Below are 24,500 nucleotides of genomic sequence, written 5' to 3'. Positions count from 1 at the left end.
AAGCAAATATTTCTCTATGAGTATAAATTTAAAAAATGTTATTAATATTTTTTACAAATTTTCTGTAAATTTTTATATTTTTACATTTTTTTTTAAATACCTAAACGTAATATATTTATTTGGATTATGTGTCGACATAATCACTAGATTTATTATCTGTCCCATACACCGAAAAGTTGAGCTATTACTAATTATTTCCATTCCGCCATACTAGCCGATTGTATCTTTCTTGGGCTATACACCATTTAAGGCAATATGGGGAAAACTGGATGGACCACCGAAATCGCAGAACATGTGCTCCGTTTTGGTTCTGCTTATTTTGAGTCCCACACTTTCCAGCTTTTCTTGCCATTTTCCCAGCCTGCTCTAACTTAAATTGAGACCGAATGAAAGTAATTACCATTTCTGTAAAAAGCCACAATTATTTGAATTATGCTATGTCAAGTGAATGAGAGAAAACTTCCAAAAGTCGTGCAAGTTAAAAATCTACTCGAAAACCAGCTCAAATCGGCTCTGTTTAAAGACTGCCATATATGTGTGTCTAATCAGCAATCAAATTCACTTTGTAAATAACTCTTTCACCCAAAACAAAAGAAAATCTGATTTTGAAGAAACTATAAAAAGACATATAATCAGCAGCGACAACAGAGACGGCCCCCCTAGCGACCGCGGAGCCGCTGGACGTGGAGCCGCCCCCCGCCGCCCCGGGCGACGCGGCGGCCGGCGGCGAGGGCTTCAGCGTGCTGGACGCCGCGCCCCCGCACCACCGCTTCCGCCTCTCCATGCTGCAGCCCTCCGAGCCCCGCACCTTCTACTCCGCCGTCAAGCGCGAGATCAAGCTGCTCAAGAGCGACCTGCCGCCCGGGGTGAGTTACACACAACCATAGTCCGGCGAGGGCTTCAGCGTGCTGGACGCCGCGCCCCCGCACCACCGCTTCCGCCTCTCCATGCTGCAGCCCTCCGAGCCCCGCACCTTCTACTCCGCCGTCAAGCGCGAGATCAAGCTGCTCAAGAGCGACCTGCCGCCCGGGGTGAGTTACACACAACCATAGTCCGGCGAGGGCTTCAGCGTGCTGGACGCCGCGCCCCCGCACCACCGCTTCCGCCTCTCCATGCTGCAGCCCTCCGAGCCCCGCACCTTCTACTCCGCCGTCAAGCGCGAGATCAAGCTGCTCAAGAGCGACCTGCCGCCCGGGGTGAGTTACACACAACCATAGTCCGGCGAGGGCTTCAGCGTGCTGGACGCCGCGCCCCCGCACCACCGCTTCCGCCTCTCCATGCTGCAGCCCTCCGAGCCCCGCACCTTCTACTCCGCCGTCAAGCGCGAGATCAAGCTGCTCAAGAGCGACCTGCCGCCCGGGGTGAGTTACACACAACCATAGTCCGGCGAGGGCTTCAGCGTGCTGGACGCCGCGCCCCCGCACCACCGCTTCCGCCTCTCCATGCTGCAGCCCTCCGAGCCCCGCACCTTCTACTCCGCCGTCAAGCGCGAGATCAAGCTGCTCAAGAGCGACCTGCCGCCCGGGGTGAGTTACACACAACCATAGTCCGGCGAGGGCTTCAGCGTGCTGGACGCCGCGCCCCCGCACCACCGCTTCCGCCTCTCCATGCTGCAGCCCTCCGAGCCCCGCACCTTCTACTCCGCCGTCAAGCGCGAGATCAAGCTGCTCAAGAGCGACCTGCCGCCCGGGGTGAGTTACACACAACCATAGTCCGGCGAGGGCTTCAGCGTGCTGGACGCCGCGCCCCCGCACCACCGCTTCCGCCTCTCCATGCTGCAGCCCTCCGAGCCCCGCACCTTCTACTCCGCCGTCAAGCGCGAGATCAAGCTGCTCAAGAGCGACCTGCCGCCCGGGGTGAGTTACACACAACCATAGTCCGGCGAGGGCTTCAGCGTGCTGGACGCCGCGCCCCCGCACCACCGCTTCCGCCTCTCCATGCTGCAGCCCTCCGAGCCCCGCACCTTCTACTCCGCCGTCAAGCGCGAGATCAAGCTGCTCAAGAGCGACCTGCCGCCCGGGGTGAGTTACACACAACCATAGTCCGGCGAGGGCTTCAGCGTGCTGGACGCCGCGCCCCCGCACCACCGCTTCCGCCTCTCCATGCTGCAGCCCTCCGAGCCCCGCACCTTCTACTCCGCCGTCAAGCGCGAGATCAAGCTGCTCAAGAGCGACCTGCCGCCCGGGGTGAGTTACACACAACCATAGTCCGGCGAGGGCTTCAGCGTGCTGGACGCCGCGCCCCCGCACCACCGCTTCCGCCTCTCCATGCTGCAGCCCTCCGAGCCCCGCACCTTCTACTCCGCCGTCAAGCGCGAGATCAAGCTGCTCAAGAGCGACCTGCCGCCCGGGGTGAGTTACACACAACCATAGTCCGGCGAGGGCTTCAGCGTGCTGGACGCCGCGCCCCCGCACCACCGCTTCCGCCTCTCCATGCTGCAGCCCTCCGAGCCCCGCACCTTCTACTCCGCCGTCAAGCGCGAGATCAAGCTGCTCAAGAGCGACCTGCCGCCCGGGGTGAGTTACACACAACCATAGTCCGGCGAGGGCTTCAGCGTGCTGGACGCCGCGCCCCCGCACCACCGCTTCCGCCTCTCCATGCTGCAGCCCTCCGAGCCCCGCACCTTCTACTCCGCCGTCAAGCGCGAGATCAAGCTGCTCAAGAGCGACCTGCCGCCCGGGGTGAGTTACACACAACCATAGTCCGGCGAGGGCTTCAGCGTGCTGGACGCCGCGCCCCCGCACCACCGCTTCCGCCTCTCCATGCTGCAGCCCTCCGAGCCCCGCACCTTCTACTCCGCCGTCAAGCGCGAGATCAAGCTGCTCAAGAGCGACCTGCCGCCCGGGGTGAGTTACACACAACCATAGTCCGGCGAGGGCTTCAGCGTGCTGGACGCCGCGCCCCCGCACCACCGCTTCCGCCTCTCCATGCTGCAGCCCTCCGAGCCCCGCACCTTCTACTCCGCCGTCAAGCGCGAGATCAAGCTGCTCAAGAGCGACCTGCCGCCCGGGGTGAGTTACACACAACCATAGTCCGGCGAGGGCTTCAGCGTGCTGGACGCCGCGCCCCCGCACCACCGCTTCCGCCTCTCCATGCTGCAGCCCTCCGAGCCCCGCACCTTCTACTCCGCCGTCAAGCGCGAGATCAAGCTGCTCAAGAGCGACCTGCCGCCCGGGGTGAGTTACACACAACCATAGTCCGGCGAGGGCTTCAGCGTGCTGGACGCCGCGCCCCCGCACCACCGCTTCCGCCTCTCCATGCTGCAGCCCTCCGAGCCCCGCACCTTCTACTCCGCCGTCAAGCGCGAGATCAAGCTGCTCAAGAGCGACCTGCCGCCCGGGGTGAGTTACACACAACCATAGTCCGGCGAGGGCTTCAGCGTGCTGGACGCCGCGCCCCCGCACCACCGCTTCCGCCTCTCCATGCTGCAGCCCTCCGAGCCCCGCACCTTCTACTCCGCCGTCAAGCGCGAGATCAAGCTGCTCAAGAGCGACCTGCCGCCCGGGGTGAGTTACACACAACCATAGTCCGGCGAGGGCTTCAGCGTGCTGGACGCCGCGCCCCCGCACCACCGCTTCCGCCTCTCCATGCTGCAGCCCTCCGAGCCCCGCACCTTCTACTCCGCCGTCAAGCGCGAGATCAAGCTGCTCAAGAGCGACCTGCCGCCCGGGGTGAGTTACACACAACCATAGTCCGGCGAGGGCTTCAGCGTGCTGGACGCCGCGCCCCCGCACCACCGCTTCCGCCTCTCCATGCTGCAGCCCTCCGAGCCCCGCACCTTCTACTCCGCCGTCAAGCGCGAGATCAAGCTGCTCAAGAGCGACCTGCCGCCCGGGGTGAGTTACACACAACCATAGTCCGGCGAGGGCTTCAGCGTGCTGGACGCCGCGCCCCCGCACCACCGCTTCCGCCTCTCCATGCTGCAGCCCTCCGAGCCCCGCACCTTCTACTCCGCCGTCAAGCGCGAGATCAAGCTGCTCAAGAGCGACCTGCCGCCCGGGGTGAGTTACACACAACCATAGTCCGGCGAGGGCTTCAGCGTGCTGGACGCCGCGCCCCCGCACCACCGCTTCCGCCTCTCCATGCTGCAGCCCTCCGAGCCCCGCACCTTCTACTCCGCCGTCAAGCGCGAGATCAAGCTGCTCAAGAGCGACCTGCCGCCCGGGGTGAGTTACACACAACCATAGTCCGGCGAGGGCTTCAGCGTGCTGGACGCCGCGCCCCCGCACCACCGCTTCCGCCTCTCCATGCTGCAGCCCTCCGAGCCCCGCACCTTCTACTCCGCCGTCAAGCGCGAGATCAAGCTGCTCAAGAGCGACCTGCCGCCCGGGGTGAGTTACACACAACCATAGTCCGGCGAGGGCTTCAGCGTGCTGGACGCCGCGCCCCCGCACCACCGCTTCCGCCTCTCCATGCAGCAGCCCTCCGAGCCCCGCACCTTCTACTCCGCCGTCAAGCGCGAGATCAAGCTGCTCAAGAGCGACCTGCCGCCCGGGGTGAGTTACACACAACTATAGTCTGTCATCATCATATCAGCCAGAGGACGGCAACACCTTGGACACAATTGGACAAAATTGGACCTTCCATGTGAAATATATGTCAAAACATTCTTTCCTTCACGTGGCTGACACTCGCTATCTAGAAACTTATGCTAGCTTGTAACCATCATGTAATAAATGTAATATGATACATAGTGTTACCCCTGCCACCCTCAGTGAAGCCCTATACATATACAGTAGAATCCGTTTATTATGACTCCACTTATACTGACCAACCGCATACTATGACGTAATTATTGTGCGAAGTTTAGTTTTCATATAAAAATTTTTGTGATAAATTCGGATAAGATGACTTCGCTTATAGTGACAAACCGCTTACTATGACCTAAAAATCCTATTTCCATGAAATTATGTCCGGTTATACTGACACATTCGCTGGTTTTCGTGGCCGTCACCACATCTTTCCCTGCGAGGACGTTTGGTGCGTTCGTGACGTGTAAGGTATTTTAGTTTTAACAAGTTGATATTTGTTACAAGTTTAATAAAACTCATTTCTCACAAAAGAAGTTAAGATTAATTTGGAAAACATAACAAAAATAAGAAGTTGCACGAGTATGTTTTATATGACATCCGCTTAGGGCCCCCCCACATTTGGCGTCTTTCGAGCGTCGGCGTCTGCCGGCGTCGGTCCAGCGCTATGGAAAATGACGTCGCTGCGCAGTTGCGTCGACGCTGCGTTGACATTGCATCGACGTCGGCCATAGAATTGTAGACGCCGACGCTCGAAAGACGCCAGATGTGGGGGGGCCCTTAGTATGACGTGTTTGTCACTTCCCTTCGATGTCATTATAAGCGGATTCTACTGTACTCTCTCTTGTTGGATTGTATATTAGACTTTAGAATCGTGATGACAGGGAACTTTAAAATAAATGTTCCGTATATTTCAGGTGTGGGTGCGCGGCTTCGAGGACCGCATCGACCTGCTGTCCGTGATGATCGCCGGCCCCAGCAAGACGCCGTACGAGGGAGGGCTGTTCGTGTTCGACGTGCAGCTCGGCGGCGAGTACCCGCGCGCGCCGCCGCTGTGCCACTACCACTCGTACTGCACCGACCGCCTCAACCCCAACCTGTACGAGGACGGCAAGGTACGTACGAGGCGGCCTGTTCGTGTTTGACGTGCAGCTGCCAAAAATACAGGGGTGCGGGGGACGAGGTGACTGAATCCCGTGCCGTGATTGGTCCGTTCAAACACGAACCAATCACGACACGGGCGTCACACAAAGACACTTGACTCGAAAATGGAGTAAAACTACCGTATATTTGTGGCAGAGGGGGTCTGGAGGATGTCTTGTCTGTGGTCGGGTACATTGGATTGCGTCCTTAACGCCCTTAACGCTCAAGAAACCGCCATTGATTCATGGTCGTTGTCCCTACTTACAGCGGTAAAGCTTAAACGGCGTAAACAGAATAGTGGCATCAGTCCACTACAGTGGACTTACAGTTCACGGTCAAGCTACTAATGGCTCGAATTCCGGTCTAAAATCAATAATTGCTTAATTGATAATTTTTTCCAGGTGTGCGTCTCTCTGCTGGGCACATGGTCGGGGCGCGGTGTTGAAGTGTGGGGCAAGGACAGCTCGCTGCTACAAGTGATCGTGTCACTACAGGGGCTCATCCTCAACGCAGAGCCCTACTTCAATGAGGCCGGCTACGAGAAGCAGAAGGGTAAGTGGCCAACTTTAATATGGTCCGTGTGCACCAGCTACAATGGGTACTTTCCTCTACATAAAATAAATTATTTCACACCGTGCACGAAATAAAGCACCAGATCATTAATTATAAAAACTTAGAAAGCGGTTATTTTTAAACACAATTTCTATTTAATAAATCGGATGGAAGTATAAATATTTTAATTTTATTGTACAGTCGAATAGTTTAATTTTAATTTAATTTTATTGTAATTCTATGGAAGTTTTCTGGAATTAAACAATTTCATTTCATTTCATTTCATAAAAAGTAGGTGAGTTGACTGTGACGTCACTACACACGTTTTCATATAAATTCCATATTAGCAAATCGTTTTGACAGTTCTAAAAAAGCGGCCAAGTGCGAGTCGGACTCGTCCATGAAGGGTTCCGTAACAGCAAGTAACATAATAAAATTGCGGTTTACGGTTTATGACGTATTAAAAAAAAACTACTTACCAAATCTTGTTCAAACCAATTTTCGGTGGAAGTTTGCATGGTAATGTACATCATATATTTTTTTTAGTTTTATCATACTCTTATTTTAGAAGTTACAGGGGGGGGGACACATTTTACCACTTTGGAAGTGTCTCTCGCGCAAACTATTCAGTTTAGAAGAAAATGATATTAGAAACCTCAATATCATTTTTGAAGACCTATCCATAGATACCCCACACGTATAGGTTTGATGAAAAAAAAAATTTTGAGTTTCAGTTCTATGTATGGGGAACCCTAAATTTTATTTGTTTTTTTTCTATTTTTGTATGAAAATCTTAATGCGGTTCACAGAATACATCTACTTACCAAGTTTCAACAGTATAGTGCTTATAGTTTCGGAACAAAGTGGCTGTGACATACGGACGGACAGACAGACAGACAGACAGACATGACGAATCTATAAGGGTTCCGTTTTTTGCCATTTGGCTACGGAACCCTAAAAAGAAGCTGATTTGACTAGTAGGAAAGTAGCCAATTGACAGACTGGATTATGTAACGTATTTCTTTCGGTAACCAAACAAAACATATTTATGGTGGAATAATTTGACGGATCGACTGGCGTAGATTGAATTGATAGATATCCATTTACACGCACAACAACGTCACCAAACTAAGTTTCTGTGTTATAAACTGTCATCTGCATACAACAATATGTTACAGGCACACAGCAGGGCACGGAGAACTCGCGCATGTACAACGAGATGGTCCTGCTGAAGCTGGTGCAGTCCATGACGAAGATGCTGACCAACCCGCCCGAGCCGTTCCGCGACGAGATCCTGCAGCACCTGCGCGCGCACGCCGCCTCGCTGTGCCGCCGCCTCGAGAGCTGGGTGGAGCTCTCCAACGGCGCGGCCGACATCCCTCCCCCCGACTTCCCCCTAGTGCCCGCCTCCCGCGGCTTCTGCCTCACATTAAAATCCTCCCTCGAATCGTTCCGCGCCGCGCTGCGTCGCAACGACATCGCTTTAGAGTTATAGCCCGAGTAACGCACGCCTAGATAGCGATTAGTACTTAAAATGTTGTTTATACGCGCTCGTACGTGTACGAATGCAAAAAAATACGCCGGACGCGCTCGGGCCTCTCAAATTGATGTAGTTAATAGTATTTATTGTGATGTACTTTTTCGACTATAGGAATATTTTAGTCCGAACCGGCGGTAGTTGTATTGTTTATCTCGTTTTATTTCACTTTTGAATTATTATGATGAATCTGTGCGAGGTGTGGTCGCGTTAGTATTATGCATGCCGGCGGCTCCGTCCTTCGTATTACTGGTTTAATATGACGCCACGGGGGCCGTCTTATTATTCAATCAAATTCTAAATGAATGTTCGATCTTATGCGAAATACCTAAATCATTGTTAGATTTAATAATTGATAAATTATTATAAATGATTTGTTAAAGTAATCTCTACTTTTCATGCGTCATCCTATAATGTTACAATAGATTAATGTTTATTAAAATTTTCTTGCGATAACGCTTGTGCTGTTATAATTTTGCAGCATGTTATAAATTCTATAAAGACATATATTTTTAGATTATTTAAAACAAACCTCTCGGAAAGCCGAGTCGTTGTCGAGTTTTGGCAACTGTTACAACCTGTTATAAGGATGGATGTATGAATTTTGTAACTTGTGTATCTCGGCAAATGTTATTTTGTGAACATGTGATGTTTCGTGGCGTGTTTAATCTCCTGTTTTTTTATGTTATTGTAATTTCTTATTTTTATTTTATATAGCGAGAATTATTATTTTAATCAAGGCGCATGTTTGTCTTATAATTCGGTACCAACGTATATTTTAGGATGGCACTTGTTACGGACATGTGTTTAGTTAATTAAATCGATCGGCCGCTTTCCTGTTACCAAATGTATTGAACGTTTCCACGTAGCGGGACCGTATCCGGCTCACAATAGTTATTTCTCGCGGGCGGCAGTCCTGTAGGCGTACACCGTCACGCCGTGTATTAATGTGTAGTTCATACGTATGCAAATTAAATTATAATAGTGCTGTCCACAAGTGAGTCTAAGCTAATAGTATTGTTTCGAGACCTTAAGATTTCCAGTCGGTTCAATTTCAGTAGTTTTATTTCGTCCAATATTGTAATAGGGACCTTTCCTTCTCTTACAGCACCAGATGCCAAATTTCGAAGAAAGTTTCTGTAAAATTAAATTTGATTTGTAATACCAGTCTGTGACTGGTAATTTGGTGTTCTGCGAAGTATTGATAATCTGGTTAAATCTGTGTTGAAATGTGGTCTCGAAGCCGGTGCCGCACAAAACTGTTTCATGCCAAAGTCAATTGAGCTATGGAAGGCTTCTGTCGCTTGTGTACGCAGTAAGTGACAACTATGTATAATGGTGATGATAAATAAAATAATTCTTCAACCTTTTTTGGTGTTTTTCTTAATATATTTGCCATATGATAGTATCTACTATAAATATACCTCTATTTAGGGGAGCCCTATTAGCAGTGTCACTGAGGCCACTGAGCCCATGCTGAAAAAAATACGGTCGAATTGATAACCTCCTGGTTTTAAAGTGTTAAAAAATAAAACTTATTTCACACAAAAAAATAAGTTTATTAATACATCATAATCATAATTATAGTTTTATCTTCAATAAAATAAATCTCCATCTTTTTAACACAAATACAATGGTTGCTCTATCACAGGAACACAATTATAATATTTATTATTATTATAATATCCTAATATGTTAGGTAAATGTATTAAAAATCTTATTTATTAAAATTTGAGTGCCACGTCGACCAAGCACTGATCTATTGTGACAGCCCTAAGTTCATTCATTACTAATGCCCATTGAATCTAGGAAATACCAGATTCGGGCCGTAATGATCTGTACCTCATAGGGTGGCAATACTATTAAATATCTTTATTGACCAGGTTAATTGATCGTTAGTTAACATTTTACAGAGTTAGAAATTATATAAAATTCTTAGTTACATTACATGCGTCGCTTAACTTCAAACTCGTATAAATCCATTCGACGCTCTTAGGAAATATCTACCCTATTAGTTTAACCATAATAGCAAAATCTCGCAGTTGGATTTACCCGAGTTTGAAGTTAAGCGACTCGCATCAACTTTGGCAGTATTAAGTAAAATAATACAAAAACACATGAAGACATTCAATCGGAAGACTTCAAGCATTCAACTTCAAGCCGACATAGCCGACATAGAAAATCATTAACTACACCAAATGTAGTGAAACCTTAAATAGCACGCTTAGTTGATTACAAAACTATGATACAACTAAAGCTAAATAAATAATTATTGTACTCTGTAAGCGCTTTTGAGCTATTTAAATAAAAGCACTTTCAAATTAAATTACCATTTTAATGGTCTTTAATATAACATTATGTATATGTCGCAGTAAGATAGATATAGCCGTTATATAGTTATAACCCTAGGGATATAATTATATGACGTAACATAGTTATACGAAAGCGATTCATTACTATCTTACTAGGTATATAACTATAATACGGCTTTAGTTTATATTACTGGATTAAGTTTAGTGAAATAATTGTAAGTAGGAGTGCAGTGGTGCGGCGGAGGTATAGTTATATCCCTAGGGATATAGTTATATGCCGTATAGTACGTAACTACGTATTATAATCATATTCCTAGTAAGATAGTAATTGTAGGTATTAGGAGTGCGGCAGTGTGGCGGAGGGTTAGTTATATCCCTAGGGATATAGTTATACGCCGTATTATAATCATATCCCTAAGATAACTATTATATATATTTTCATGCTGGTATTTTTAAGGGTTTATGAGGCATTGCGATCGATTCACGAAAGCTGGCGCGAGATTTGACAGAATTTCAATGAAAATAGCTGTCACTCAGTAGAAATCTCGCGCCAGCTTTCGTGAATGTATTATACGGCATATAACTATATCCCTAGGGATATAACTATACCTCCGCCGCACCGTCGCACTCCTAGGTACCTACAATTATTTCACTAAACTTAATCCAGTAATATAACTATATCACTAAACTAAAGCCGTATTATAGTTATATACCTAGTAAGATAGTACTGAAACGCTTTCATATAACTATGTTACGTCATATAATTATATCCCTAGGGTTATAACTATATAACGGCTTTATCTATCTTACTGCGACATATATAGTGATATAGTTATATTACTGGATTAAGTTTAGTGAAATAATTGTAGGTAGGAGTGCAGCGGTGCGGCGGAGGTATAGTTATATCCCTAGGGATATAGTTATATGCCGTATAATACTTTTTAGCAATATTACGTAAAAGTACAGGTCGATTCACGAAAGCTGGCGCGAGATTTCTACTGAGTGACAGCTATTTTCATTGAAATTCTGTCAAATCTCGCGCCAGCTTTCGTGAATCGATCGCAATGCCTCATAAACCCTTAAAAATAGCAGCATGAAAATATATATAATAGTTATCTTACTAGGAATATGATTATAATACGACATATAACTATATCCCTAGGGATATAACTAAACCTCCGCCGCACTGCCGCACTCCTAATACCTACAATTACTATCTTACTAGGAATATGATTATAATACGTAGTTACGTACTATATAACCATATAACTATATCCCTAGGGATATAACTATACCTCCGCCGCACCGCTGCACTCCTACTTACAATTATTTCACTAAACTTAATCCAGTAATATAACTATATCACTAAAGCCGTATTATAGTTATATACCTAGTAAGATAGTAATGAATCGCTTTCGTATAACTATGTTACGTCATATAATTATATCCCTAGGGTTATAGCTATATAACGGATATATCTATCTTACTGCGACATATAAATATCTAGGCTCTTGTCATTGACACGCGCGTTAAGTATGCTGGTAGAATAGAGAGAGAGAGAGAGAGAGATACCCGCGCCGCGCTTCCTAACGATGTGTCGTATGTCCGAAACTCTGGCGCTAGCATCGCGCTTTCTGGTTGGCTGCCGCGTTTCCATACATCATTGGTTGTGACGAACATAGCGGTGTTGCCACAGCGCTAAGGGTGGTATTCCATCTGTCCAATATCTTGGTCCAATGTCAGTGTGTCTCACTTTCTCATTAAGAAAAATGCGAGACAAAATACACATTGGACAAAGAAATTGGACAGGTGGAAACCACCCTAATATACTTATTTTATTCTTTAGTTAATTACCAAATCTTACGTTACACGATTATTATCTTTGCGCAATAACAACAATATGTAATAATACATCTTTTAATACTATTATTTCAACATGCCATAAACAAATGAATGTTAAAAGATGCAAAGAGTTAAGCGACATAGCGTAATGCCTCTGTCACGAAACGCACGCTCAACGCTGATGCAAAACGGCATACATTGGTTAACATAAATGCATATCGGCCGGCGTTAGCGTCTAGCGTGCGTACCATAACCCTCGAGCCTCGGGTAAGAGTGCTTTTAAAAGCTGACGCCATATCACTCCACATTGTTATCCCCTTATTCTTAAACGTCTACTAAAGCTGACAAGCCGATAATAATCGTTTGGCGTCGTTCCATCATACCAATACGTCGGAAAGGGACAAACGATTATTATCGGCTTGTCAACTTTAGCAGACGTTTATGAATAAAGGGGTTAGTCTATTACAGTTCATTTGTCTGTAGCAGTTATACTACAAGCCTATACGGTCATGAATTCTTTTCGACAATGTTTACCGATACCAATATTACACACATGACAGCCCACGCCAACACAAATAATGCCCAAGCTTGGCTTGAAAACGGGCTTTTGTACTGATTCGCGACCCCTAAACCTAATAGATTAGTGCAATGCCGACGCGCGGACAATACTAAAAATGTAGGAATTAAATACTGAATACCAGTACCTGCATAAGACCCTGTAAACTCAATAAGGACACCTATATCTTCTAAGAAGTATGTAACTACCAGCGGCGGCGCGACTGCCACTATAGGAAACAATAATTTACGTAAAACAAAATTATAGGACTCCAAACGAGTCATATCAAGAAACATACTTTGCAAGTTGTTCCTCAAAGTGATAGCTATTATCGGATAACTGGTAGACAATGTGAACACGGGGAATAAAGCTAAGAAATACTCAATTATTTTAACGAATAGATTGTCTTCGCCCGTGGGTATGAAGTTTAAGGTGTATAGATCGTTTAAATGTGCGAACGCGAAGGCTCCAGTGAAGGCTAGGAGTAGATAGAAGGCGCTTATAAGAGCGTAGTCTAGAGCTATGTGTAAGCCGAGGCGTTGTTTGCCTCTGATGGGGGAGATCAGGCCGGGTAGGGAGTGGTGGCACATGAAGGAATAGACGCAGGCGCCGAAGAGAGTCGGCATGCCGCTGAAGTCGAAGGCCGGCGGGTGGCCCTGCGCGCCCGAGTGCAGCAGCAGGTGGATCGCGAACGATATCATTATGGTGAATGCTGTAAAAAATTAGTTTTTACAGAGATTTCCTTTGGCCGATCTGGACTAAAAGAAAAGGCACACGCTATTAAAAATACTTTGGTAGATATTGTTGCTACTTTGGAAAAAATCGTATGTTGTAGTTATTGTACTGTCAATCAAAAGAAAAATGCAATGTGGTACCTACGATATTTAACTTTATGTAGCAGAAGAAAATGTGTTTTTTATTGTCAAAGAATTTAAAGATGTGTAAATCTGCTTGGGGCCTTTGACCACATTCTAAGTGCGCACATAAGGTAAATGCTTTATCCGAGAAAGCCGTATTTCGTCGTCTCGAATCCGGCCTCGGCCACAATTTTCTAGGTTAGGTACTATTTATTTCTTTACGGTGTACAGTCAGCGTCATATAGTAGGTAGCATGCAAAGTATTCAAGTAGTTCGGTACACCATATAATTTGTATCGCGTATCGAACTATTTGAATATTTTGGATGCTACCTACTATACGACGCTGGCTGTACCTACGTATGGTATATGACATAATATTCTTATAAGCTTCTCAGAATGAAAGTACTTACCTAACCACCTCATGCCAGTGGTGAACAGCTGCAGATACTTGGTCTTCTGCATGTTGAAGAAGACGAACGGGCCAATGGCGGCGGTGAAGGAGAGCAGAGCGGTCCTGTAGCAGGCCAGCCGCGTGTATGGTTCAGGGCTGGTGCTGTTGAAACACGGCAGCGCGTCCCAGTCGGAGGTGTTCGTCAGGTTTGCGGGGACGGATGAACTGTGGACAAACGTTATACTGATATACCCCCGTATTCATAAAATTTAGCTAACTTTTGTTACTTTCTAAGGGTGGAATACCACCTGTCCAATTTCTTTGTCCAATGTGCATTGCATCTCTCGTTATTTCATTCATCATTGCATCTGCGTTAAGCAAAATGTGACGCTAAGTACACATCAAGATAATGAATCGATGCAATACCATCCTAACAAACACAAATGTAAACACATAGGTAGGGCTGATTAAGACGGCGCGCGAACTCGCATGCAATTTTAGTTACATTGCGGATTGTCGGTTATGTCCAATTCAACCGACCAATCAAAACCCGCAATGTAATGAAACTCGCATGCGAGTTCTTGCACCATCTAAATGAGCCCGGACGTATCGTTGCTACTGTGAAAGAGTTTTAATCTTTTACTAAAAGAAAAATGTTATTATTATTAGACATTTTCAAACTGCATTATTTCGAAAGTATCTTGCCATGCCGTCATATAACACAAGTTGTAATTTTTATATCTTGTTGCGATAAAAAAAAAACATTTCACTAGGTATATATAAAATAAAATAAGAAGTATATTATCGGCACTTGTGTCAATATTTGTTATCTACATGCGTCTACCAGACTGATTTATTATGGTGCATGCCTTCATGGTTAGTTATTTCCATTAAATTGCTGGCTTCAATAATTATACTGTGTTATGATTAATAATGTTTCATAAATATAAAACATACTAAACACACTACAATTAGATAAGTTGCGAGTTAAAACCAGAACAATCTAGATACTCGTCTCTTTTAAACTCGTTTTTTAATTAGTCAATTGAGTAAAAAATTAAGCAATTATTATAGCCATCAATTCTATGTCTGGTTGGCCATCTCGCCGAGCTTGACGCGTCGATCTAAGCTGTACCAAAGTTCGTTTTTTTTTGCATTAGAAAGAAGGTAAGCGATCTTGACATGTCTTTTAATTGCAAAACGCTTTTTAAAAACCAGTAACCATTACTTATGAAAGCAGAAGAATATAAATGATCGTATTAGATTCATAATTGTTATATACCTATTTGCCGTGACTTATTTTTAAAACGTGTTTTTCAATTTCAAGATTGTTTACCTTATTTCTGATGATGATGATGATATCCTGTTATCCCTCATCAGGGACATAGGGCTCTCAGAACGGATTTCCATTTGCACGGATTACCTTATTTCTAATGCCAAAAAAAACGAAATTTAGGTGTAGTATAGAGAAGGCACGGAAGCACAGACGAGAGGTTGCACCATATAGTTTGGCCCCACTACAACTACTCTTCATTTGTTTTTTTTTTTAATTTAAATACTCACCAAACAACATCCATGACCGATTTCGCCACAGCCGCCGAGTATATAGACAGGTCGCCGAACAGGTACACACAGAGGGTGCAGTAGAACAGGGTTCTGCCGGTGCGGCTCAGGAACAAGTTGGCCATCTCGCCAAGCTCGACGCGCCTGTCGAGGCTGTAGTATCGAGAAGGCACGGAAGCACAGACGAGAGGTTGCACCATATAGTTTGGCCCCACTGCAACTACTCTTCATTTGTTTTTTTTTTAATTTAAATACTCACCAAACAACATCCATGACCGATTTCGCCACAGCCGCCGAGTATATAGACAGGGCGCCGAACAGGTACACACAGAGGGTGCAGTAGAACAGGGTTCTGCCGGTGCGGCTCAGGAACAAGTTGGCCATCTCGCCGAGCTCGACGCGCCTGTCTAGGCTGTAGTATCGAGAAGGCACGGAAGCACAGACAGGCGGTTGCTCCATATTGTTTGTTAGCACTACTACTCTTCATTTGTTTTTTTTAATTTAAACACTCACCAAACAACATCCATGACCGATTTCGCCACAGCCGCCGAGTATATAGACAGGTCGCCGAACAGGTATACGCAGAGGGTGCAGTAGAACAGGGTTCTGCCGGTGCGGCTCAGGAACAAGTTGGCCATCTCGCCGAGCTCGACGCGCCTGTCTAGGCTGTAGTATCGAGAAGGCACGGAAGCACAGACGAGCGGCTCCTCCATATCGTTTGTTGGCTCGTCTGAATCGTGGCCTTCATGCTCCTGTACCTGCAATTAAATGCATAAACATATGTCAGTGGTGAGCGTCCATAGAAGTCGATTCCCAATGGCTTATAAAAATTTAGACAGCTGTGGGCACTTTTATGGTTTTAATTTCAACTCGATACCTCCACGCATTCCCGGGTTAAAGGGGCTTGACAGCCAAGCGGACGGACGGGCAACAAAGTGATCCTACACATAAGGGTTCCGTTTTTCCTTTTGAGGTATGGATCCCTAAAAACAACAATTTATTCTAAGACTTACACTATCCCTCTTAATAGACTGCAGCAACTTCCACTTGTACACGGCGTTGGCGCACGCCATAGTCTCGATGACGTATGTGGCGTTCATGAAGCTCATGAACGCCAGGAACACGAGCGAGATGGTGCTGAGGAGGGACGGACAACGAAGTGATCTTACAAATAAGAGTGCCGTTTTTCTTTTTAAGGTACGGAACCCTAAAAAGCAACAATTTATTCTAAGACTTACACTATCCCTCTTAATAGACTGCAGCAACTTCCACTTGTACACAGCGTTGGCGCACGCCATAGTCTCGATGACGTAGGTGGCGTTCATGAAGCTCATGAACGCCAGGAACACGAGGGAGATGGTGCTGAGGCCCCAGCCGGCCCGCGCGAACGCCGCCGGCAGCGTCAGCGCGCCCGTGCCCACGATCAGGTTGAACACGTATATTAGGCCAACCTGGAAAATTATTTAACACTATTGTACAAACAGCAACACTCCTAACTTAATGGCTCCTCTACACGATGGGCCAACGCCGGCCACTCCAAGGGACGCATTTATTAGATTAGATTAGACGTTAGAGGGAGCAAGTGATATTGTTATCTCATTCTACCGCATGGCTGCGTCCCTTGGATGGCCGGCGTTGGCCCATCGTGTAGAGGAGCCATAAGGGCTTGTGCACAATGTGCACAAATCACGCGAGCTTCGATAGGGGGAGGGGGGTATAAGGAGACCTCATGTGTATTTTTCTACATTGAAAGAAACTAAGAAACAAAACCTACCACATGAGTATATCTACTTTTTCTCGGTTTCGTTAAACATAAATCTTCACTCTGCATTTCAAAATAGCGAGTCTATTTAACGAAAATAGAAAAATAAACAAGTTTCTCTATATACAATACTATTTATCTTAAAATTAATCAAATGAAAAAAATTTCAAATAAATACACGTGAAGTTGTGTGAGGGAGGGGGGTAGCCAAAAACCTCACCAAATATCACCAAGGGGGAGGGGGGTCAAAAAGTGGCCGAAAACACCTCGTGATTAGTGCACAACCCCTAACTGTAACACGGGTGGACCTATTATAAAACGCATAAGATCCACCAATGTACAGTTTACAGTATGGCCGATAGTATGGCAGACTAAAGGCCAGTTGCACCAGCCACATTTAATGGACTGATTAATGTTAATCAGCAGTGTAGTATGAAACTACCCATACAATAAAACCTGGTAAATGCTTTAACAGTGACAGACAGTTTGGTGTCTGGTGCAACCAAACCTAAGTGTATGGCATCGGCAGCGGACTAGACAGACACATGCGGCACACTTAAGATTTATGCCAATTCAGGATTTATTCAAACTCTTGTGCCAAAAAAAAAATGTCTAAGCATTCAAGGAGTTAAGTCGCCCAACCATAGTATAAATGAAGTGGCAGGTTAGTAACTGGACTTTATGTTTAGGTAATTCTTGTGACCAACATATGATTATTTTAATTCTTCAAGGACAGTCAGTATTTCAAGTATTAATTCATCATATTCCTTGCATTAAACCACCATTTTGCCACTGCTCTAAAATATCAAAAGATATTACGTACTACATACCAAAGTTCTTAAAAACTCATTAATACGAGCTGCGATTTGAATTCGAAAGTCATTTCAAAAGTCGCACACTCTTACTGCTAGGCTACCAACGCTCTTGCTAGGCCACTAATACTCTTGCTAGACCACCAGTACTCTTGCTAGGCCACCAGTGCTCTCAATGTAATCATAATAAACTACCTGTTTAAAGTATGTAGAAATACTACTAAGTTTTTCTTTTAAATAAATATTTTTCATATTCTTATATGTTCATGTTTAAGCTACTTGTTTAGTGTAGAATATGATTTGATATGTTGTTGTATTAGACTACAGAAGTTTAGTTTAAGGCATTCTTAGCGTTGAATGAGTCTTAAAAGTATAATTATGTGTAAAATTGCATTTATTTTGTTATTTAATGGTCAGGATTTAATAACATTAATAGAAACTCTATACGTACTTTCAAACAGGGTATTAAGAGCAAAACAGAGTAGGTGAAAGGTCGTATTTATAAACATCGAAATGAAGGTCAATTCAACATAAAACAAAGAATTATAAGTGGAATATCACCGAACTTCCACAATGTTAAATTTGTATTATGCCATACGTGGAACATGTGGTTCAAAGTATTGTTTTCGTCGATAATGTTTGATTTACAATAACAAAGAGCTTACCCATATTGAATATTGATCCCCCGCCTCCGCCAACGGCATCCTTAGCAACCGCCTTATGCCCCAGAAACGACGCGGCATAGCAATAAGTTAGCCAAAGACATTTCTGACTGATACCTCGAGCAGCAATGATTTATCAGGCTCAATATACGATTTTAGATAACGTAAAAGCCAATTACAAATGAAACGCGAATCAAATCAACCGCTATTTGACGTATGACGTATACATATGACATGAGTGACATGACCCGCCGCGCCGCGGTTTACCCGCATTTACATTCGCGTGCGAGCCACGAGCCGAGCCGCTTACACTCGCGTCTCATTCGCTCGCATGGTCGGAGGAGCGGTTTTTTGGGCACGAGTCAAAGAGGTTCGCGATGGGTTCGTGCGGGACGCGCGCTTGCTGTTTACATTCGTGTTCGGCTGTAATTCTGTTACAAACCTTATCAGGGGTGCGAAACTTCTGACTTCGGTCAAACTCGGCTCCGTTCGGCTCAGCATTGCTCCGAGCAATTATTAGGCTTGACACAACTTGACGTCCCTCTGCGAGCACGACCACATACAAGATAATGGCTTGAATTTTGACAACTCTAAAAAGACAGGGACTGTATGATTCGTTCGACCCTGAACCGCTGTCAAATTTCGCTTTTGTTGGAAGTTATCTTTCTGTAAGTTAGTACTATTACGTCTATTACTTTTTCTGTGACCTTAAACCACCTTAAACCGTGCTGTTTATGTTTAAAATCAATTAGCTAGATAGAGCTTACGAGCTGTGTGGGAGACACGAGACGAACCACGAGCCGAGCCATGACTGCCACGAGGCAAAACTCGAGAGCGTAATCATTACATCGACGAGCTTACGGCTCGAGGCGAACATGAGATGAGCCACGAGCCGCGAGTATAAATAAGCTTTAATGAGCGCAAATTAGCGCAAACGTCAACATCCTAAAATCTGAGCGTCTACCGCGAACCACGTTCGACGTGTTGCCTCCCTGTCACACTTACGTACGTATTTACAAGTGCGACAGAGAGGCAAGACGTCGAACGTGGTTCGCGGTAGGCCCTCTGGGCAATAACCGCTAAAATCGAAGTTTGTAAATTACGGGCATCTTTCTCTGTCACTATCATTACGTCTTCATTAGAGTAAAAGAGAAAGATCCCCGCATTTTGCAAATTTCGGTTTTCGCGGTAGCCCCTCTGCTCCACACTCGTGTGCGAATCGCGACGCAAAGGCGAGTGATGGGCGTGGATGGGCGAGTGTGAAGTCGAATTTTCTATAGGGCAACACTTGTAGCTGTAAACATAGATATATAATATACAAAGATTACGTCCAAGCGAGCTGTCACTGTTGCCACTTTTGTTTAGTGTACGATTAACAATTTAACACCACCTTGCTGTAGCCATGTCGATAAAGTCATATCGATAAACTATCGACATATCTTGCAATTTTAATTTTACTTTAAAGGTTTAACGATACCTAAAATGAACAAAAACGCTTTTATTCTTTATTGTGGTTATCATCACAATTTTATCGTTACCAGCAGGGAACGAAGGGAAAGGGATGTGAAAAGTCGATTTTAATCATGTTATATATCGATAAACGCTACACAGCGGAACAAAATAGCTATTAATTGAAGCTTCAATATCTTCGTTAAACATAAACATAATTGAAATGCTAATTAATAATAAATATATTAGAATATAATAAAATAATTCAATTATTGCGGAACATATATTTTAGTAGTGTAACAATACTAATTCTCACGACGCGTGGGCTTGAATACTTTCTCGCTCGCACAGTACTGCGTCACACCGGCCAGCCACCGAGGAGCACCGAGCGCGCACGACGATCGCCGACCGGGCGGTATAAAAGCCGCAGCCCGCGCCGCATCAGATCACTTAGCTAGCGACTGCCTTAGCGATAGGTACACCTCTGTCCTTTGGCGAGTCATAATGAGTCTGGAGTTCGATAGCCCACCTGCAGTCTTCTCCAAGACTTACCTAGGTCCCTTGGCGATAGGTTCATAGACTGTCCCTTGGTTTTTACATTATTGTGAGCTGTCACGCTCAACAATGACAACTACCCACTCTTTTAAAGAAGAAGTTGCATCTACCCTACATTATTTTTCTAAACTACCCTACGTGTAAAATGGGACTGTACAAAATAAATAAGGAGGCAAACGACGAATCATCTAAAGAAGGTAGTAACAACACAACAAGAAGTCATAGTAGCAACAGAAAATCCACAGTAACACCAATACAGTTGATGTATGCTATTCAAACCAGCTTCACTCCAGGGGGAGGGTTCCGTCGAACACCCTCTCGGACAGTAACTGTAAGGATAGTGCCAACTTGGCGAAACTGAAGGAGACATCGTTCTACACAAGTCCTGGTACCTACTCTCTCTTCAGACATACGTGTGCCAGAGGGAGAGACTATAACAATACAGATCCTGGTACTCTCACGGGACGTTACCGAGCACCAGAGGGAGAGAATGTAACAATACTGATCCTGGTACTCTCACGGGACGTTACCGAGTACCAGAGGGGGAGAATGTAACAATACTAATTCTCACGACGCGTGGGCTTGAATACTTTCTCGCTCGCACAGTACTGCGTCACACCGGCCAGCCACCGAGGAGCACCGAGCGCGCACGACGATCGCCGACCGGGCGGTATAAAAGCCGCAGCCCGCGCCGCATCAGATCACTTAGCTAGCGACTGCCTTAGCGATAGGTACACCTCTGTCCTTTGGCGAGTCATAATGAGTCTGGAGTTCGATAGCCCACCTGCAGTCTTCTCCAAGACTTACCTAGGTCCCTTGGCGATAGGTTCATAGACTGTCCCTTGGTTTTTACATTATTGTGAGCTGTCACGCTCAACAATGACAACTACCCACTCTTTTAAAGAAGAAGTTGCATCTACCCTACATTATTTTTCTAAACTACCCTACGTGTAAAATGGGACTGTACAAAATAAATAAGGAGGCAAACGACGAATCATCTAAAGAAGGTAGTAACAACACAACAAGAAGTCATAGTAGCAACAGAAAATCCACAGTAACACCAATACAGTTGATGTATGCTATTCAAACCAGCTTCACTCCAGGGGGAGGGTTCCGTCGAACACCCTCTCGGACAGTAACTGTAAGGATAGTGCCAACTTGGCGAAACTGAAGGAGACATCGTTCTACACATGTCCTGGTACTCTCTCTTCAGACATACGTGTGCCAGAGGGAGAGACTATAACAATACAGATCCTGGTACTCTCACGGGACGTTACCGAGCACCAGAGGGAGAGAATGTAACAATACTGATCCTGGTACTCTCACGGGACGTTACCGAGTACCAGAGGGGGAGAATGTAACAATACAAATTCTCACGACGCGCAGGCTCGAATACTTTCTCGCTCGCACAGTACTGCGTCACACCGGCCAGCCACCGAGGAGCACCGAGCGCGCACGACGATCGCCGACCGGGCGGTATAAAAGCCGCAGCCCGCGCCGCATCAGATTCTAGCTAGCGACTGCCTTAGCGATAGGTACACCTCTGTCCTTTGGCTAGTCTCAAGTCTCGGTCGGGAGTTCGATAGCCACTTGCAGTCTTCTCCCTGACCTCCCTAGGTTTAGCTAGTGCCTTGGCGATAGGTTCCCGACTGTCCCTTGGCAATTTGCATCGGTAACAGGCGTGCTCAACCTTGCCGTCTGTTATTCGATATTAAGTTAGATAGGAAGTAACCAGTTTTGTATGAACCCATAAATGTATGCACCTATATGTATAAGTTTTCATAGTCAATAAAAGTATCGTTGACATTGGCGTTTGAGTGAAACTCCCATCTACCCTACAGTAGGTATTTATGTATTTTAATTAAATATCTGAACTTTCCCTTCGTTCCCTGCTGGGGCGTGACGATAAAAAATATAAAAATGTGATCTGATAACCACAATAAAGAATAAAAGCGTTTTTGTTCATTTTAGATATCGTTAAACCTTTGAAGTAAAATTAAAATTGCAAGAAATGTTGATAGTTTATGGATATGACTTTATCGACATGGCTACAGCAAGGTGGTGTTAAATTGTTAATCGTACACTAAACAAAAGTGGCAACAGTGACAGCTCGCTGAGACCCCGTCTCTATATATTATAAGTCTATGAGTAAAAGAGAAAGATCCCTGCAATTTGCGAATTTCGGTTTTTGCGGTAGCCGCTCAGACAACGTACCTTACCTACTCCATATGTCCAATATCTTTCTCCAATGTGTATTGCGTTGCGTCCTACATTTTGCTTAATGAGAGAGTAAGACGCAATGACATTGGACGTGCATTTGACCAATGGATAAATAATAGTTATTTGTTTTACAAGGGAGCAAAGTTGTTGTTTAACCGCTCGTGCTAATATTGATACCCGAGCAAGCGAAAGATTCCAAAATTGAACCACGAGCGTAGCGAGTGGTTCGAAGAATGGAATCTTGAGCGTAGCGAGGGTTTCAAAGCACGAGGGTTAAACAAAATTTGCCCCCGAGTGAAACACAAAATTTTTCACCACACCAACCCGAAGCAAATATTAAATGTAAAATATCAAACAAAATCAAACCAAACTATTCGTTTTTGAAGTGCAAAGTAATTCTTTCCGAGCTGGTGTGATGAAAAAGAAATTGCAATGCAAACAGAAAATTATTTACTGTTAGCTGCAGTTAAAAATTAGTAACAAAATTTGGAATTCATCGATGTCACCATGAATAAAAAAAAATGACTCTTCATTTCACAATTTCCCCGTTTTAAAAAACCTAAAATAAAATTAAATAATTTCAGTTATTTGTACCTAAAGCCCCCTCCAGACTATGTGCGTGGATCGCGGCGCGACGTCGCGGAGCGAATATATCGCGAAGTTGACGTATGACTCCACACTCGGCGATTTCGCAGTTAGGTTTGCGGCAATATGGCGGAATAGCATCAGCTGATCGAGTTTAACTGTTAGCAAATGGCATCATACGTGATTTAGCTGTTTTTCCATTTTGTTTTATTGTAAAACCGTAAAATATATCTGCTTAATATAATATAATCATAATAGAATTAGTATTTATCTTGCCTCAGAGGAGCCAAAATATTGTGTAATGTGGAGTCTTGCAAGTTCGCGCTTCGCGTCTCCTTTGACGCGGGCCGAAATACCGACAAAAAACGGAGAACAAGGCGCGAAGGCGTGAACAATCTGCGAAATCGACGCCACACTTGCGTTCGCGGCTTCGCCAGCGATTCACGCGCATAGTCTGGAGGGGGCTTAATATACTTAACCACCGTTATAGACGTTTATTAATATAGTGAACGGAACATTGAATTCCTTCGCCATTCACCGGGACCTCCACGATCATGCATTGAACTTAGCTTCAAGAAAGACCTAGGTACTAGGTACGCTTAAGACCTAAGCTTTTGAAAAAGCTAGTTGTATAATTTACAATTTTATTAGTACATATACTTAGATAATTTTTAAAAAAATAACTGAATCAAGGACTATTTTTCCTGATTTAGTAGGTACTTACCTAACTAAAACATTATTTATTTTAGTCTATTTGTAAGTACATATGTATGTACGTATAGGTACTAGGTATTATGAGCTTTATACCTATGTAGATACAGTTTAAAATTACTCTCTCTATGCAGCAAATTTCAAGCCCCTTACTCTGTCTGTTCTCTTTCACGGCGCAGCAACTAGTATCATTTCTCTCTCCTTGCTCTTTTAAAAATGTTTGTCAAAAAAGGACAACCATACTGTTGACAAGATGGACTTCAAATCCAAGTGGCCCCTTTTTACGCGACCCAGGTTGTCCATGTGTGCGTAAAAACGTATATGTGTGCTCTTTTAGGGATGTGAAAAGTCGATTTTAATCATGTTATATATCGATAAACGCTACACAGCGGAACGAAATAGCGATTAATTGAAGCTTCAATATCTTCGTTAAACATAAATATAATTGAAATGCTAATGGA

The 24,500-nt window shown here is 45.0% G+C and overlaps 2 protein-coding genes and 1 long non-coding RNA gene across 3 annotated transcripts in view; 1 reads left to right on the top strand and 2 right to left on the bottom strand.

The window, feature by feature from the left end:
* The window catches only part of LOC134667393 ((E3-independent) E2 ubiquitin-conjugating enzyme UBE2O), a 45,389-nt gene extending 36,259 nt beyond the window's left edge, over positions 1-9,130 (top strand). The window contains exons 22-25 of the mRNA XM_063524796.1: positions 637-866; positions 5,447-5,644; positions 6,074-6,224; positions 7,403-9,130. Of these exons, the coding sequence (XP_063380866.1) occupies positions 637-866; positions 5,447-5,644; positions 6,074-6,224; positions 7,403-7,719 (896 nt within the window). The 3' untranslated portion in view covers positions 7,720-9,130. The remainder of the gene's footprint in view (positions 1-636; positions 867-5,446; positions 5,645-6,073; positions 6,225-7,402) is intronic.
* On the bottom strand, positions 6,674-23,098 carry LOC134667401 (uncharacterized). Its single transcript, XR_010098633.1, has 2 exons — positions 22,846-23,098; positions 6,674-7,178 (listed from the first exon to the last, which is right to left on the bottom strand). It is a non-coding gene; the product is annotated as an uncharacterized LOC134667401 (long non-coding RNA).
* LOC134667368 (transmembrane protein 104 homolog) lies at positions 12,332-18,733 on the bottom strand. The gene is made up of 5 exons (XM_063524750.1): positions 18,523-18,733; positions 16,522-16,734; positions 15,797-16,041; positions 13,740-13,945; positions 12,332-13,183 (listed from the first exon to the last, which is right to left on the bottom strand). Exons 1-5 carry the CDS (start codon positions 18,598-18,600, stop codon positions 12,423-12,425), a joined length of 1,503 nt encoding a protein of 500 aa, XP_063380820.1. The 5' UTR covers positions 18,601-18,733; the 3' UTR covers positions 12,332-12,422.
* Positions 23,099-24,500: the final 1,402 nt, after the last annotated feature.

The sequence above is a fragment of the Cydia fagiglandana genome, chromosome 9 (assembly GCF_963556715.1).
Source record: "Cydia fagiglandana chromosome 9, ilCydFagi1.1, whole genome shotgun sequence".
Taxonomy (NCBI): domain Eukaryota; kingdom Metazoa; phylum Arthropoda; class Insecta; order Lepidoptera; family Tortricidae; genus Cydia; species Cydia fagiglandana.
The sequence above is the reverse complement of the archived record's forward strand: the minus strand, read 5'-3'. Positions and strand labels throughout refer to the sequence as shown.